The sequence below is a fragment of the Motacilla alba genome, chromosome 2 (assembly GCF_015832195.1).
Source record: "Motacilla alba alba isolate MOTALB_02 chromosome 2, Motacilla_alba_V1.0_pri, whole genome shotgun sequence".
Classification (NCBI taxonomy): domain Eukaryota; kingdom Metazoa; phylum Chordata; class Aves; order Passeriformes; family Motacillidae; genus Motacilla; species Motacilla alba.
In genome coordinates, this window is record NC_052017.1 from 114,374,176 (window position 1) to 114,392,290 (window position 18,115).

The 18,115-nt window shown below is 38.5% G+C and overlaps 1 protein-coding gene across 3 annotated transcripts in view; it reads right to left on the bottom strand.

The window, feature by feature from the left end:
• Nucleotides 1-1,368: 1,368 nt before the first annotated feature.
• TOX (thymocyte selection associated high mobility group box) overlaps nt 1,369-18,115 on the bottom strand; it is a 218,930-nt gene continuing 202,183 nt past the window's right edge. For all 3 annotated transcript variants that reach the window (XM_038129460.1, XM_038129461.1, XM_038129459.1), the window contains 3 exons: nt 14,542-14,928; nt 5,492-5,643; nt 1,369-3,641 (listed from right to left, as the gene is read on the bottom strand). In XM_038129460.1, the coding sequence (XP_037985388.1) occupies nt 3,605-3,641; nt 5,492-5,643; nt 14,542-14,928 (576 nt within the window). In that variant the 3' untranslated portion in view covers nt 1,369-3,604. The remainder of the gene's footprint in view (nt 3,642-5,491; nt 5,644-14,541; nt 14,929-18,115) is intronic.

Sequence of the window (18,115 nt, forward strand, 5' to 3'; positions counted from 1 at the left end):
TATACCTCTGTCCGTAACTATATCTGCCTCTATACCCACCTATCAATGTGAGTCCAGGGGAGTAACTCCTGTACGGGCTACATAACATCTCTTTAGCTAATTCTCACAGTATGTGCAAAATACAGATTTTTACCTACCCCATTTTCCCAGAGCACAGAAAGATATCTCTGTGGATCTGCCATGTTTACAGGACTGGGGAAGAAACAGGCTTGGAGATGGTAGTTCAGGGTGGGGTGATGTCTCAAAAGCCTTAAGAAGGTGTAAGAGTGTGTTTTACCTTTCAGTAATGAGCTCTTTTTTTTGTTGGGTTGCCTGTTTACAGAGGAGCCTCACAGGGAATATTTGGCAGACACCACTGGAATCAGGAGCTGGTATTTGGTGAGAGAGAGAGAAGTGGGCATGAATACATTACATTTCCCTGTGAATGGCTGGGGCCCTCTATGAATACATTACTTACTTAGCGCCTGTGGATGAGTGTGAGGGGAAAATCCTATGGCAGGCCCATTTGAATTAGAATTTGGCTTCTTTGGTCAGAGGCAGCAGCTGGATGAGATTTCTGCTTGGAACACATGTGAGTCTGGGGATAGAGAGACCAGGATATCTCCTGTCACCAGAACATGGCACACTGAGAGCGGCAGTAAAATCAAAGAGCTTTTCCCTTTTAAAACCTCTGCTTACCTTGTGCAAGCAGATGGGATTTACAACCTGCAGAGCGTATATGTTGCCAACTTTGCATTTTGTCCACCATGTTTTAAAAATAATTTTAAAGTATATTATTTTCAATGAATGGCAGACTATTTCCTTTGGTTTCTATCACTCTGACAGATGTTTTTATTATATTTTCTTGCTGTTACTCTGTAGCTTCCATGTGCAGGTTGTTTAGTTCCTGTGTGCTTTCTCATTATCGTGGTTAGGCCAGATGGTGACTTTACAACCAGTGACAGGGGTGTCTGTGTTACTGTGGTGCCTAAGGCACAGAGCTGCAGTGAAGGATGGGGCACATCTTCACCAATTCCAGTGGAGTTTCACCTGCTCACAGAAGGATCCCAACCATCTATTGGCAATTTATATCTGTCAATACACATCTGAAAACAAACAGCAGACTGCCCATGGCTGGCAACCATTTATTTTTCTGAGGTCAGACATGAAGAATTGACATCTACGAATTGAAGTTGGACCTTTCTTTTGGGAAAAAAATGTTTTCAGTATATCCACGGCCAAAACCTGCTGTTCTTCCAGCACAGTTGTTTCATCTGAGCAGAGACTGGACACAGAACCACACTCAGAGCACTGGATGGGTAAAGTGCTGCACAGCAAACACACCACAATTTCCCATGCTGACAGACTGAGAGACCAACTAGCCAGAAGTTCATACAGAATAAGTATTTTATTCATGATGTATTTTTTTATTTACATTAAAGTTTTCTTGTATTTCGAACTCTGCTTGGATACCGAAATTAACAACTTTATGTGACTGCGCACCTGCTCTAAAAGAAATGAAGATAACACAGTTCTTTTCCATAAAAAAAAAAAAAAGAAAACTGCCTGTCAAAATCAAAGTTGATTTTTCTCATTCTCAGTAATTATATTTTCTCTTTAGAATTAATAGGAGTGGAAAATGTAGTTTACTGTAATATAATAAATAGAAGACATTGGGTAATTAGTAGTGCTGGTATATTTCTAAAGTACTAAACAGACAAACAATAAACTGTGAATTTAATCACGAGTTCTCATACAGTTTCAAGACAGGAAAATTAGAGCTCTCAGCTACAGTTATTTGAGTAATCACATCTGATCTGCATTATTTATTAGTTATTACATGCCAAGTGATTCCGATTGTACATTGCCTGAAATCATTCAGAAGCAAGCATGCCTTTGTTTCTGTTTTGTTTTATAAAGAAAAAACAGTGGCATTGCCAAATGTGTACTCTATCCAAATTGCTTCCTTTATTTCACACAGAAAATACAAATCAGTGGTAGTGTCCATTAATGGGACAGGGATCTGGGACAAAATCATCCAGAAATATATTTTCAGAGCTATCCCTGATCCCAAACATTGACAAAATACCTTCTTTTGGATATTTTATCCCTTTCCCTGTGGCTGTTGAACTTACCTTTCATTTTAGAATTTCTTTCTCATATACTCCCTAAGATTCTGTAGGACTTTTGCATATATAATAAAATGGCTGAAGCATATTTGGTAATATTTCTTTTGGTAATATGTTTATTCCACTTGACAAATTAACAAAACATGATGAAGTTTCAAGAAGCAGTGTTATGTAGTTTTATTCAGTTAGTTTTGTTGGTTCACGTCTTAGTTTTGGGCAACTTCCTCCTACAATGCTTTAAAAAGGAAATTACTTAAAATACCTCTTTTTATTTTCCATAACAACCAAAGAAATAGAGAAATAGTTCTTGGTTACCTTCATTTTCTGCCATTAAAGCAGGTTTGTTGTTATATTTGTCACTGTAAAAACTAAATAAAGTATTCACATCATCAGTTGTGAACAATTTGTGCCAGCAAAAGTTAAAGCGTCAAAGAAACCTCTTTAAAATGCTAACAAATTTACTTACAAACACCTATATTTATTATTTCATAAATAGGCGCAACAGGTTCCATAAAAAAGATTAAATACAGACACAGTATGAAGAAACAATAATACATAGCCATATGTAGAGGTTATAATTTAGCTGTCTCCAATCTGTTTCTGCATCTAATAAAATATCAGGTAAGCATTTGGCAGTTTTATACATAAAAGGACTTAAATGACGTTTACTAACCAGTACACATAAAGTGATTTTCTTTAAAAAAAAAGCTTTTTTTAGGCAGTACAAAATAAATGTGTTTGCTCTTTATCAACATTAGTTTTTTTCTCCTAAGTTTTTCGTATTTATTTCATGAGACAAAGCCAATATTTTTTAATCAATATAATTTGGGACTACTTTACTTTTTTTTCTCCAAATACTTTGAAAATATAGATTATCAGTCAGTTGTTTAAAAATGAAGTAAAAATATGAATGTTTGCCAATTTAACCCTTATTGTGAAATCAATAAACTGGAATGAGCCAGTTTCAATTACAATTAGCTACAAAAACATTCACATTTTATACTCTAGGAGAGTGTAACATAGATGCTATTTACAAACTTGCTATGACTGCTACATCAAGCCATTTAAAAAGTCTTTAGTAGTTTCATATAAACACCCATTATGAAAAACCAATGGAAAATCCAGGACTTTTATCCGAGACATCTACAGTTGCTAAGGCAGTTACTACCGCAGCACTTCACAGCAAAAACCAACATAAAATCTGAATGGTCCAAGTTTCCTTCAGGGAAGAAGAAAAGCAATGTCCGTTATAGGATCTCAGGGAAGGGGTGAAAAGCAGAAAGAAAGAGAAAAAATGGGGAAAAAAACAAAGAAAAGGAAAGAAGCGAGACTATTTTTTCCAGAGTGGGTGACCCACAAGCTCAAATAGTCCTAAGTGCTTAGCAACTTGTATTTTCTAATAAAATGCAGAACTGCCCTGACTGCATAAAGCAATCCATGATGAAAAGACTTCCCTGCATTCCTCAGTGAAAGGAAAGGAGAGGTGTTTCAGATTTTCAGGTAAGGTAGAGTGCTTTGTCCCTCTGCATGCCCCTGTTCAAAGAGAAAAAGAACAAATGTGACTTTTTTTATATTTGAAAAATTTTTAGTTCTATTCTTCAAGAAAAAAAAAAAAGATCAGCCCCACAAACCCACTGCATGTCATTAATTCCAAGCATATCGCTGAAGTACAGCTGCATTGCCATGGTAATAATAAGAAAAAGTCATAGTGACTTATAGCAACCTGGAGACCACATCTTTCTTTAAAACTGCACAGGACTGGGACATGGGTTTGAGCACTGGTTTGGGGTAACCTGCACTAGTGGGCTGGTAGCACTGACTATCAAAAACTGCTTGGAGCTCCAGATTTAGCACAGGCCTTGGAATGATACTCCATAAGCATCCTATAAGAAGCAGCAGTTTCCTTAGAGGCAAGAGAGCTTCATTGCATGAACATGGGTGTCAGCCACTTACTGAGCCTCTGGAATATCGGATTCACTAGTACAGATGTAGCCAAAATGTGCTGGATTGGCAGGTTCAGGTAAGCATTTGCAAGGGGACAGCAGAAGCTTAGCAAAGATACTTTAAGTTCACATACGTGGATTTACAAAGGCTTATCTACACAGAGTGGGCTATCTACAGGCACATGTGCTCAGAGAAAGCTGCTGGGGATGGGAAGTTACACCCACTGCACACCTGGAGAGCACTTCTGGGAACAATGACACATTGCTTTGTTCCAGAAGAGACCAGGAATCAAATCCACAGGTGGCTGTGGCTTGTTTGACAGAGAACAGTCTATTCAGAGCTCAGTGTAAGTGTTTGTAAAAGTCTGTGAGCTGGATAGACTTTGACTAGGGCCTGCAGCACATGTCTTGACATGGTGGTGGAGCACAGAAGTGAAACTGTTCTGCTGAACAAGTGGGCAAGTCATGGGGCAACAGTGATTGGTATGGGAAAGAATGATGCTGCTTTTCAGACTAGCTAAAGTCTGCCCCAGTGTCAGCAGGTAGTAGCAAAAGTGTTACTCTGAACTAGTAGCCAGAAAAAGATTTTTATTCAGTTCTAGTTTGAGTTTCAGAAACATTTAAAACAATAAGGCAAGTGAAGTTCTTGCTTTAAGTAAATGTAATGGATGAAACTGGTCTTTAGTTCTGCTTTCTGTTCATTTACCTGGGCTAGATTTGGCACTTTGGGAACGGCCAAGAGCTTTTATCTGCTTTGGGGATTCAGACTATGTCAAGAGGAGGTCAGGCTGGAGGGCATGTTCACAAGGCACAACATCTATAATTTAAAACTGAAAAGATACCTTCAGTTCAGTCTTAAACATTTACAGGCAGATCCTGGCACAGTAACACGGCTCCACAAAAACCATGCTGCCAGGAAGGTTCGAAGGGGTTACTAACCTTATGTTGAGGACACAGGGCTCCTACAGGTATGGTGGTTCTTTTCTGGTTACAATCATGTGTTCTTATGCCATTCTCTTCCATGTATCAGCCCTGCTTCTCACTGATGTGGTTTCTCATGACCCAAGCTAGTTATTTTCATGACCCAGACTAGAAAATAGTTCACGTCATTTGCCTGTCATTGATACATAGTGATCTTAAAACTTCTTTCCTACTCCTGAAATCCCGAAGATTTCAGTTCTGATCTTCTATGGAATGCAAGTTCTCTGAGACCTAGAAAGTGTATGTGCTGTGATAAGGTGACAACAATGTCTAATAAATGTATGTATTGAACAATTGCTCTCCCACAACAGACTAACTGCTGAATAAATACAGGACCATCACAGATACACTTCAAAAACACCGTAGGGAAACGGGCAACAATGCTGTTCCCAAATTCTCTTTCATATGCTTGTGTCATGAATGTTGCTCAACACAAGGTGGCATTCACTGGCTGCTTACCCATTACTGCAGTAGTCATTATTCCAGTCAACAGTCTGTGCTGGAGGATTTCTGCACCCTGAACGAACATACTCCATTGCTTGGGTAACAACTTGTGCAGCTGTTGATGTTGGATTGATGATATTCTGATAATCAGGCTGAAGAGTAAATCCCTAAAGGAGAAAACAAGTACGTTACAAAGTATGGAAAAAGAGTACCAGGTTGGGTGCATGAAAAAAAGTAAAAATGCAGACTGTACTGTGCAATGGTAGAGAATACTTCTTTTTCAGGTGTGATTTTGATTATAAAACCTAAAATAGGCCAAAATGTGTAGGTGCCTTCTAAGTTTTAAAATCTTTCTTCAGTTTGAGAAATGAAACACTGCCAAAGCATTGTTTGCTGTTACACAGTCACCCGATGGAACTAAAGGAGACAGAGCAGAAACAATTCAAAACCAAGAGAACAACTCAATCAGCACTGGGACAAAAAGGTCTGTTTGCTCCTTAGAGCTTCCATTTAGATTAAATGTAAGCATACACACTAGCCACTAATTCCCAGAATATGCAACAGAATCTTTTTGAAGGATGTAGGCAGCAGGTGGCTGACTGTTTTATTAGACTACACCTATTCACGTATTGTTCTCAAAACCCTTTTTCTTCATTCAGTCACAAAGGGACCATCTGCTGCTTCTTTTATTTGCACTTCTCTCTCAACTAAACGGAAATTCAACCAAAGGTTTCTAACAGTTGTTGGACTTATGTAGTGAAAGTAGCGCAGAATAACTTGCTTTTGAAACCAAGCAGATGAGGAAAAGAAAGTGGAAGTTACAAAGAGACATCTAACCTGCTCCCTGAATTCTCTGTCATATGAAAAGTCATAATAATTTTTAGCTCTTTTGATATATTCTGATGTTTAAATATTGTGTTTCAAACCCAGGAGAACAATTGAAATTTCAAGGCTAGTGTATCTGGTTCACCCTGTACATCATGTTCTTGTAAAGTAGGAAGAGCTGTACTGGGTAAAATCATGGGAACATTGTATTAAAGAAATCGATGTCTACTGAAAAAATCCAGACCAAACTCCTTCCTGGGGCAAGGGCATACAATTCCCACTGAAGTCAACTGGATGCATTGCTAAATCAGAACTTGCACCAAGATGCCTACTTTGGAAACTCAATCCTTCCAGCCAGAGCCCATATACAGAATAGATAGAATTAACTCCTATAGCTTGTTGTTAATTCAGTGTTAGTGCATTGTGTGTGATTGCTTTTCTTACGCAGCCTTCATTAGGACAGGAATTTTGTGGACAGATGTTTTTTCTGCAGGTTTAAGAAGGCCACGCTACCCTCTGTCAAGATAAATGAATATTCTCAGCTTTCACATCACTCATGTACCCCTTCATCCACAGAAATTACCTTCCTTCAAATGGAACGTCACTTCCTTCTTTTCATCTCTCCTCCTTGGCTATTCCCTGAGGTCCTGCAGGTGTTTTGCCCCACCTCTCATGTGCACTGCCACCTCACTCCACTCATCCTGATCATGGGTTTTAGTCTAGGCCATAAATGACTGCAACTTTATTTCTTAATCTTTTCCATATGGAGAATACCCTGAGTAACACTTCAGTACCTTAAACACTCTTGGAAACCTCACTTTATCCCTGTTGACTCCAAGAAACAGACCATTAGTAGTGAGCAAGTTCACAGCTGAATTCTGCATCTAGTTGCCATGTTATTTATATACATGCCCTGTTAATGAGATTAAATAAAGCCTTCCCATGGTGAGTTTTACACCCATGCAGACTGTAACCCCCATGCTCATGCACTGCCTTTTCATCAGGCTCTAAACCTGTGCAGCGAGCTGCAGAGACAACCCCCATACCTGCAACAGATCCAAAGGAAACAGTAATTGAGCAGATTTCCCAATGATTTAATTGGAGTTTTGTGTAATTAGAAGGCTGAAAATTTGGGTTTGTATACCATCTTCATTATTTTTATACAAAACATCAATCACAAAGCCTATTTAATTTAGCTGTAAGAGGAAACCAACCACAGAAACACATCCTACCCCCAGGCACTCAGATTTACCTTTGATAGCCAATCCCCTGATCTATCATATATACAAGAAAAACACTATATAGGGACATTAGCCAGTAGCAAAGCATGCAAGTGAGCAGGCACAGAGACTCAAGTGCTCATAAAATCAAAAATGATTTGGGTTGGAAGGGACCTTAAAGATCCCTGGGCAGGGACACCTTCCACTAAACCAGGTTGCTCATAGGTCCAATCCAACCTGGCCTTGAACACTTCCAGGGAGAGGGAGCACCCACAAAATCTCTGGACAACACTCATGCAGAAAGGAGACAGCTCCTCCAAATCTGAGGAAGAGACCACCAGTACAATATCCATTCAATTTGTTCTAGAATTAGGATAAATACATAGCTTAGGTGTCAGAGAATGGTCCTGCGTTTTAACTCAGAAACTGGGTGTGGATGCATTCTCATATTTTTTCAGGTTTTCTGTGTGACCACAGCCAAATTGCTTTGGCTCTCCTCCAGCAAAGCACGTGTGCACGTGTGTTTAGACTGAATTGGTACCTCTCATGTTAAGATTGGGGTTGCAGAGCCAAATTTAATTCTTCTACCTGCAAAATAAGGCGTAACAATGCTTTCATCTTGTACCTGACAAGCTCTATTCAGTTTATGGCTGCTTGGGATTGGGCTTTGTTTCTTAGGGCACACTCAGGTGGTAAATGCTAACACAGTGCAGGGGTATCTGTGCCAGGCTCCAGTCCTAGAAGGGTCTCAGTGGTCCCTCTGGGGGGTTGAGGGCTACCAGAATACCTGCACTGTGGGTGATGGAAAACATGCTTGTTAAAGCCAAATCATTTAAGCAACCTCAACTCAGTACGAAGGACTGATAAAGTATGGTACTGTTTAAGATGTCAACAAAAATTACTTCAGCTTTTTCATCAACAGAAAAAGCTCTGAAAATATAGATCTATACAACAGAGGGAAACAGCCTTGTATCAGGCTTGTGGTAAATATTTGGGTCTTATTTATGTAAGCCCTTAACAAACAATGATGGAATAAAAAGTGCTCAGAAAATGAGTGCTTCGAGGTCTAATTAAACAATGCTGAATGTTTTTGCATTGTAATGCTCAAGAGAAAATCACCAACTGTTTTGCAACATGCCTAGAATTTTAAATTTCATTTTCTTGTCCCAGATTGAAATAAAAATAGGGAACTTGATAAAGATTAATTTGATGTCAGGAGGGACATTTGCTCTTTAATTAGATTTCTGTAGCCCTAGCAGTTTCGTTGTGCCACTGTAGCAAGTCCTAAAAAGCCTGCAGCAGAACTAAAGAGTGATCCTCATCTCCACACTTTACTAGGAACTAATTTCATTTCCTGCCTGTCTGGAGAGGTATTTTCAACAGGCATCAATGTTTTTGTCTTCACAACTGATTTATTCATCAATCTCAATGTGATATTTTAAACCTTTAAATTACATCCAAATCCTAAAGCATCTGTTTATTACACAAGGAAATTGAAAATCTGTCTGTGTGATATCATAGAAAGATTTTTCCTTAAGGTTATAAAGGAAGTTGACAGATATTAATGATTTTTTTTTCTTGTGACCTCATTCGAAGACAAAGCTTAACAAAAAAGAAGAAGAAATCTGGATAAATACAGCAGGTTCCTGAGTTTTCTGTATATAAAATATATACCAGAAAAAATGAGGTTATTATTTTTGGCAGGCTATGCAATCATCTTGCTGTATACATTTATTTTCTAAAGGAAAAGAATTACGTAAAAGAAGAATGAAATGAGTTACTATTTTTAAAAAAAGTGACATACATTAATCTTCTGGTGTTGTTATGCATAGGTACTTGCAGTCATGGCTACTAGACATTAAGAATCTAGTTTTCCTTCCTCTACCTGTGAACTGAAATGAGACAGAGTTGGACATGGGACTCATCATCCCATGCAATGCTTGGGTGAAGGATTTTGAGCAGAGAAGGTGATGCTTCCAGTAAGGCTACTTAAAAGGGTTCCTTAACAACATCTGGGTGCATTGAGGAGGGAGTGAATCCTCAGTCTCATCACTCTTCACACCAAAGAGCACAGTGAACAGGCTGGATAGAGGTGTGTGCTCAGAAAGAGGCACAAATGTCCGTGTGAGTAGAGAAAGGAAACAATGACCTTGGAAGTGAAAACAGGCTGCAGCTCCAGCTGCTGTTTCAGCCTGGACTTTGGAGAAATTGTGCTGATTTGACTGACAAGGGTTAATAATCAGATAATCTAAGGCCAACTGAGTAAAAATTAAACATCATGTCAAACCTAAGAAACAGACTGGAGAGAGACAACTCTGTATCAGTCAAAAAATTATCCAGTGATAAGATGCTCATATGAGCATTTAATGAAAGAAAAATCACACTCTTCAAATCTACTGTGAGACTACCTCTGTGTCAAAGGTGGATAAAAGAAAAACTACAGCAGAGAGGATTTTGACTTTGAAAAGTAAAACTTTAACACAGCTCCTGTTAATGATATTTAAGAAAAATATAATTAATTTCAGAATTAGAAGTTAAAGAAAATAAAACTCAGGATCTAATTTCAAACTAAGTATGAGAATAATGGTCATTTTTTTATAGTTTAAAGGATTATCACTGTATACAAGCACCCCAAAGGTCTACAGTAGTGACCCTTTTAAAATTTATTAATTAACTGTTGGAACAGAAGAGAAAAAAGCCAAATTATCTACTTCCAAGAAGTCACAATTTAGATAACTCAAACTAGAGAAGATTGTTTAAAAGAAATTTAAAAAATAATTACTAATACTAGGCATATAACCAAAATACTAATACCAAAATTTTACATTGCATTTCAGAACAATTTGGATGCATTGCATCAGCTGCATAGTCCACAGAGTTAATTGATTTTAAAAATAACAGAAATTGTGCAGTCACTGAGGACTTTTGGCTACCAACACTTCTCTTTTTTTTTTTTTTGATGTTCTGTAGTTTTTGTGGATCCTCAAAGGAGACTGCCCTTCTCCAGCTGGCAGTCACTCTTGATTTGGCAGCTGCACACGTGCAGGCAAGGAGTGCTGGATATGGAGAAGGACATGCTGTTCCCTGTAGAGCTGATGAAGATCAGCTCATTGTCCTGGAAGCAGTGGGAACAGAACTGTCTCCGCAGGTCAGTACTTCTTAGCAGACCCTCCTCAAAGTTTGCATAGAAGAGTTTGTGAATTTCACACACAATGTTTTTTGGAGAACTGTGTTCCTGCCTGCCAGGACTGAAATCTGGATCTCTTTGTGGTTTTTCTTGTAGCTGGCAGTTCTTCAGACATTCTACAAGATGGCCTTTGATATGAAACTATCCTCCTTTTCCTGGAGAAAATGACTGACCAAATGTCACAGAGCCAGAGTTCAAGCAGGGGAGAGCAGGGATTTGCAGAGCCTGCTACTGTTGAGTGTCACACTGGTGAGCCATGAACTATTTCAAAGAGGGATGTTTGGAAAAAAAAGGACAAAAAAAGAAAAAAGAAAAAAAAAAAGAAATAAAGAAAAGAGAGAACCCACAATTGATGATTTCTACTTTTAACATGCCTCCGGCACAGTCTGCAAGGAAAGTGCCCAGCCAGGAGAGCCAACACCTGCAGTAGAAAACTGCTCTGCTGGGAAGCTGTTGGCAGACTTACTCTTCTCTTGCCTATTAAGCTCCATGCTGCAGTGTGACATGACAAAATTTGCCTCTTATTTTTTTTCTTATAGTGTATTAGTCTATTTAGTATGAGCAGTGCTGAGGCTTCCAAAAAGGAAAATTACTCCTGTTGCAAGTCACTCCCTAGGGAGTGGTATGTTAACTAGTTTCTGTTCTTGCTGCCTTCATGGAGTCTTTGGAAAGGTTTATGGTGGCCATAGCTCAGCATGGAGGAAATAAAACAACTTGAGGGAAGAGAAAGTGAAAAAAGTTGGTTTAAAAGCAACAATTGCTCTGCTTTCTCAGAATTCACATTCTTCCATTCTTGGCTTTTTATTCAGGAGTGTTCTACACAGTGTTGTTTGAGACTGAACATCACATCCAGACGTCCCCTTCCCTCCTCATCATAGGCCAGACAGACAGTGGGTGCCTCCTCTTTCTCCTTACTGCTGTTGACTCTGAGCTGCTGGGAGAGCTCCATTTTTCTCCCACTACATCTTTTTCTCTTTCACAAGCTCTGTGATCAGCAGAGTGTTTGCTCTATTTCAACCAGAAGGGAGAGCAGAGTCCTTTGACAATTGAAAGAGGCCCTTACTTTTAGGTTGTAATCTCTTGCCTTTTTGTTATTTGCCTCCTGGGTGACCAACATGTCTTCTATGTTCTAACACAGTATGAAATCCTGGTGTTTTGTTTTCTATCATTTCTTGACTAAAAAGGGTCATACCTAAAAAACTGAGCAGGATACTACTGTTCTGTTCTGTTTTGTTCTGTCATGGCAAATCATGGTATCGTCAGTACACCTCTAGCCCTATCATGTAATATACATTTTGCTATATTTAAATTCAATTCACAAACTCTATAAGCTGTTGTATGTTAAAAAAAGGCAACAAAAAACAACCCAAACAAATATTTCAAAGTGAAATGACACAGATTTTCCAGAGCTCAAAAGCTGCATGCCTGTAAAGCAAAAGCAGGAGTGTAAGAAATATAAATTGGCTTGTAGATATTACACAGTGATTAAAGAGACACAGTGATTAAAGATGTAGGTGAAGCATGGCAGTGAAGCATTTCAACAAGTAACAAGCACCTTGAGTGAAACAGAAATATCTCAGCATGGTATCTTCATCAAAAGCATCAGCCTTTCTGACTACGGAATATGAGCTGGTAAAAAGCATTTGACCTAAAATTTTGTGAGTTTAACAGGAACACAGAGGTACAGCATTTTTATTCAACTGTAATTGTCCTTAGTTAAAAAAAAAAAAAAAAGACTCATCATGATAAAGGTCTACATTTTGACTTCTAGAGACCTGTTTTCTACGACCAACTGTCCTGTACTTTTTCTTAAGCTAGAAACAAGTCAGCTGTGTGCCATGTATCTCACAGATGACTGAAAGTACTTTCAAATCATGGATGCACACACCTTATGCTACAAGCTTGCAACTTGGCAAAAAAACACATTAGCAGATTCATACTACATTACCTTTTCTTTGGTAGAGAGTTTAGAGTAATGCTTAAGTGCTTATTCATACAAATATGATAGTTTATGTATAAATATATAAGTATCTAACATCTGCATGACATCTTTTGTTAGCCCCAACTCCACTATTAATTCACTAAGTAGAGACAGATTTTCATATCTATTCAGTAAATTATGCCTAACAATTCTGGAAAAGACATATGGAGTTCTGCATTAGACAACTAATACACAAGTGATACTGAAGCTGGCAAACAATCTGAACTTGGAAGACATGAGTCACTCTGCAATAAAAACTCGTTGAAATATAGCTATTGGATCTCAACAGTTGGCCGTCACAGATGTAATTTCTCATGTTTGGTAAATGATCCAGAGCATTGCTTTGCCTCTCACTGCTCTGAGACTTCAGGTTCAACCAGGATTCCTCTGGGCTTAGGATCTGCAGACAGACTCTCCTGGCTCACCCACCTAGGACTTCCTCTAGCTAATTCCAGCTGCCTGGGCTTGAGGTCAGCTCCTGAGAGTTTCTCTGAGACTTGAGCATGGCTCTCCTGGAACACTCACACTAACTGCAGGAAAACCTCCATGAATATATGACTCCGCATATGTGTGGTCTGTTGAGTCTGTTTTCTCTAATAGTGAAAAATTGACTGAACTAGGAAAAAGTAGCGAACACTTCACAAGTTTTCCTTTCTGATTACTCCAAATCACTCTGGAGACTAAGATCAAAGTCTCTGAATAAATCCAAATCATCCTGAGCATATCTTGATTTATCTCCTGAACAACTAAGTTTATCAGTCCAAATTGCTTTCAACACTTTTGGGGTTTTTTTCTGCTTTGATAAATTTCTTCCCCTGTTAAATTGTTCTCCCGGCAAGAAGCTATGGTTCATGTTCAAGTATTCCCAACTCTAAAGACCAACCTTGAGATGAAATGTTTCTGGCTTGGAAAGCAAATGCAAATGCCTTGTTAGCAAAGGTGAATTTTTAGAGAACTATAAAACATGGAGTAAGTTAATGACTAGGTACTATCAGCCGGTCCTGACAAGTTTTGTGTATACAAATTTTGTAGATTCTTGCAATTCCATTCAAAAAATTTTCATTTTATTGCCACTTTGCAAAGCAAGATATTATTATTGATAGTCAGATCTCATACAATACAAAAGGAAATTCTCTCTCATGCAATCAACAGTTTATCTGCTCTCTTTATATTCCTCTGTAAGCCTGGAAGGCACAATACCATGGATGGTCTATATTAACTCAGAACTCGTAGGAAATGTATTGAGAATCAACTATCTAAAACATTCAGAGCAGGGGGAAAAAAAAACCAAACAAAAAAGCCCCATATTGGGATGGTGGACACAGGCCATTTATTTCCAGTAAAAAGAAGGTATATCTATTTAGCAAAATGAAGTTATGAAATTGGAGTAATGTAACACACTCGTGTTCACATAATCTAGCATGTTCAATGCAACCTGGGTTGCTTTGTTTCCTCTGACAGTTCCACATCACTGTCAGCACAAGGATAACAGCATAAGCTACAATTATATTTTTTTCTAGATATGCCTGCCTTTTATTTGCGAAGTGTGACTTCTGAAAGCTTTGCATTTCAGTATTTCAGGGTGGTCACAGATTTGCAGATGGATCTATGGACAGTGATGGACATTGTTGCTAGCACAAACATTTCTACTGCAGTTTTCCATCATCTAGTTAAACTCCTTCATTTGTTCTTGCCCTTGGAAGACTAAGCCCATACTACCATGGTTTTGGAACCTGTAAAATTAAAGCTAATCTAAATCTCTCTCACTATGCCAACTTCTGGATGACTCCCCTCCCCACGCCCTCCCCAAAAATAAAATAATTCCCGAGAGAAATGAAAAGCCCCAACTTACTTGCTGCATTGTAGGTGAGTGTAAAGCAGACTGGACCTGCATTGGTAGCTGGTTTCCAATGGACTGCTGCATTGGGATCGGCTGGTGCTGCTGCATGTTGAGATGCTGGTGCAGAGGGGGGCTGATCTGAAGCGGTGGAGGAGGGGACACAGCCATGTTTGCTATGGAAACAGTCACTGGCATTTGGTTGTTGGGCTTGGGCGCTATGTTCCTGGGGATATTGGCATGCATGGCGGTGATGTGAGGATTCATTCCTGGTTGTTGGTGGTAGTGGGAACCGAGGTACAGTGCAGAGTGAGCCTGGGCAGGCCCATGAAACACTGACTGCTTTGAATTCATCATCTGAGGTTGCGGGGAGGCTTTAACATCAACAGGTTCGCTGTAGCTCTGTTGGGGAAAACAAAAATCAGAAAATGCTTAGAAGTTACCAAATATGGCTGTTCTACCCCCGTGAAGTCTGTTTAAGAGCCACACCATAGGCAAACATTTATCTGGATCATCAAATTTTTCCTTGAAACGGAGTTTGTTTATTACTCTAGAAAAATAATTAATCCCTTTTCACCCTGCACTTTTGCCTTCAACATTGTAAAAAAAAAAAAGTAATTTAGGTCCTTTGCTTCTGGGTCTAGCCTGGCATTTTCTTTATCCAAACTTGGAACTGCCATCACTGATCTAATATCTTACACAACCAAGGCAACCAAGCCTGACACATTTTTTCACATAAGCAGCCACTATTATTGTCCTCAGATTTCATGGCCTAGTTGAAAGGAGAATTAGAAGGGTGGGTTACAGCAAAACTCTGTAGTGATTTTTGACATGCCTTGTTTTTCCATCTGCAAACCATGGACAAGATTTTCAAGGTCTTTTACCACATACATTGATATTTCTAATAGTTATTTATCAGTTAGTTAACATGATGAAGAGACTAAACCCCATCCTCAGCTGTTCTGCTGCATGGAACCAATACACTAATTGCTGTGCCAATGCCTTTATTTTGAAATATTTTGTGTTGGAATGCTATCCATGCCATCAAACATATTACATAGGCCATGCATTAAAAGAAATAGGAACACCTGGAATAATTTCTCTTTTAGCAAAACATGCTTTATTAATCAAATTCATAAAGCTCTGAAAATTCTGTTTAAAAGTTATAGCTATATAAATGTTAGCCTGCACCAGATATGAGGAAGTTACCTTTAGTCTAAAGCTAGAAGAATACTACATAAAATATGAGAAACTGCAGTTTTCAGAAATATTATGGTTTGTCCTGATTTCTTAAAGTTACTAATAATAAAACTTTTCCATTATTGAATATGAATTTTAATAATACTTTTTGTTCTAATATTTATAACTTGCTACATTTGGTTAAACTTAATTTACTGAATTGTTTTCATACATTTATTTTCTTAGATATTTGGAGTGCTAACTGTGTGTTCAAATAAATGAGAAAAAAATCAAAAACTAACTCACATATGCTTATAGGTGGGAATCATAATTTGAAGTTAAGTCATACTGGGATTTACAGTCAGTGAAAGGTGAAACATGCTGGAAAAAAAATGGCAGAAATGTCCCTCTGGAGAAAGTCACTATGTCAAAACAAGGCTGAAAGAGGAACACACGCCCTTATTCTGTGATCTCTGTGTCATGTTTGCTCACTTTACAAGTCAGAGTAAGTTTCATGTTACTCTCAGCACTCCAGGGTCAGTGAAGTCTATTTGTATTCCTTCTGAAGGATGCACCATCACCAACAATCCGTTGACACGAGCGTTGCTGAAATTGCTTCATTATATGCGATGATGAAGATGAGAAAGATAACTTCCTTCTCCCTATGTGTAACTGCAATTTCATTAGCAAAAAACCCCTTGTTTTCTCCAGTAAATGAAGGAAAATTAAATGAATATGAAAAAATTAATGCAATTCTCTGTCTCTGTGGATCTGCCTAGCTCTGCTTGCATGTGGGTGTACATGTGTGCAATATAGATTATGTTCATGTTTGCAAGATTCAGATGCAGACATAAAAGCCTGAAAGTAGCTGAAAAATCTGCCATTATTTGGATATTATTTTTTAAACACTGAATTAATATTCATTAAAACATGGGAAGAATTCCCCCCCCTCCCCCCCCCCCCAGTTGTATTTTTAGAACACTCCTGAGTGTAGAAGCAATGACTGGCAGGTTTGCTGAAATTTCAGCAATTTAGAAGGTTTGTTAATTAGCAGCATGGTCAGGAGACTCCTCTTGGGTGTCCCATGCTTATTACACATTACAGGAGGTGCAGGCTGTGTTCTTTCTTGAGAGACTTGGAAGTTTTACTGAGAGCACAGTCCCCTCATGGAAACAGTTTGTCTTTCTGTGATGTAGCTGGCAGGCTCTCTGTGGTCCAAGCAGGGATAATTGCTCCTGAAGTGTCTAAGGGCCCATTGGCTAAACTAATCCTCCTGGTGAGGTGAGTGCTGCAAAAAGCCTTTGCTGACATACTGATACACACTTCTATTTCATTTGTAACTACAAAGATGCTGCCATACACCCCTTTAACAAAGAAACAGGAACCAATCTAATTACTGGACAATTCTGAGTTCACACATAAGCAGTGGATGCATGGCCCACACTGATAAAATTACAGACATATAGATAGTATAATTTGATACTTTAAATGCTGAATTATGTTAAGAGGAATTGCAGAGTCTCTGGTCAGAGATGAATAACACTTATTACACCTCTGAGAAGAGCTCTGCAAAGTGATCAAAAGGGACAGTTTCAGTTGTCTCAAGCAATGAATCAGCTTTCTATATGTTTCACCATCTCTTGATCCAGTAAAAAGCATAGCACAGTTTAAAGGCAAGTATTTTGCTGTAACTTACGATGCTTTAAGTCATATGTGATCTGAAACCAAATTGTCCAATACCAGTGTAAAACATGTCAATATTATCAGTTACTGGAATCTTGATAAGTGAACCCAATAAATGCCATTCTTCAGCATACTGCACTTTCAGCTTTTTTCTGCAGCTAGGTCAGAAACACATATTTTGTAAGTATTGCTGGACCTAATAAAATAGGTGATGTCAAGTATTTCAGCTTTGTGATATCACTTTGCTGTGAAATAAAACAAGAAGCATGTATGACACATAGGTCACACTATGATATTTGGCCCAATTGCTGCTTTCACAGACTAGAATGGGCATTGCACTGGTCCAGTGCAGTATCAGAAAGTCTTAGACAAGGAATTTTATTATGGGTAAAAATTGGAAGTAAGAAAGAATTGATTTGACTGTCCAATAAGGGCTTCAGATGCACACTTACATTCTCTACTTTGCAGGTTGGATTTCAGCCAATATTCTCTTGACTTATTCAAGGAGAAGAGTGCACAACTTAAAAAGCTCTCCCAAACCTCTAATTAATCTGTCCCAAACCAAAACAGACAATTTACATCACTAATTTATAGGATGAAGTTCTAGGACAAAATTCAGATAATATGCAGTGAAGACCAAAATTACAAATCCATACACACAGGCCACCAAACACTGGGGTCTAGTAAATCCTAAATGTTAAAAACTCTTCTACTAGACATGTAGTGA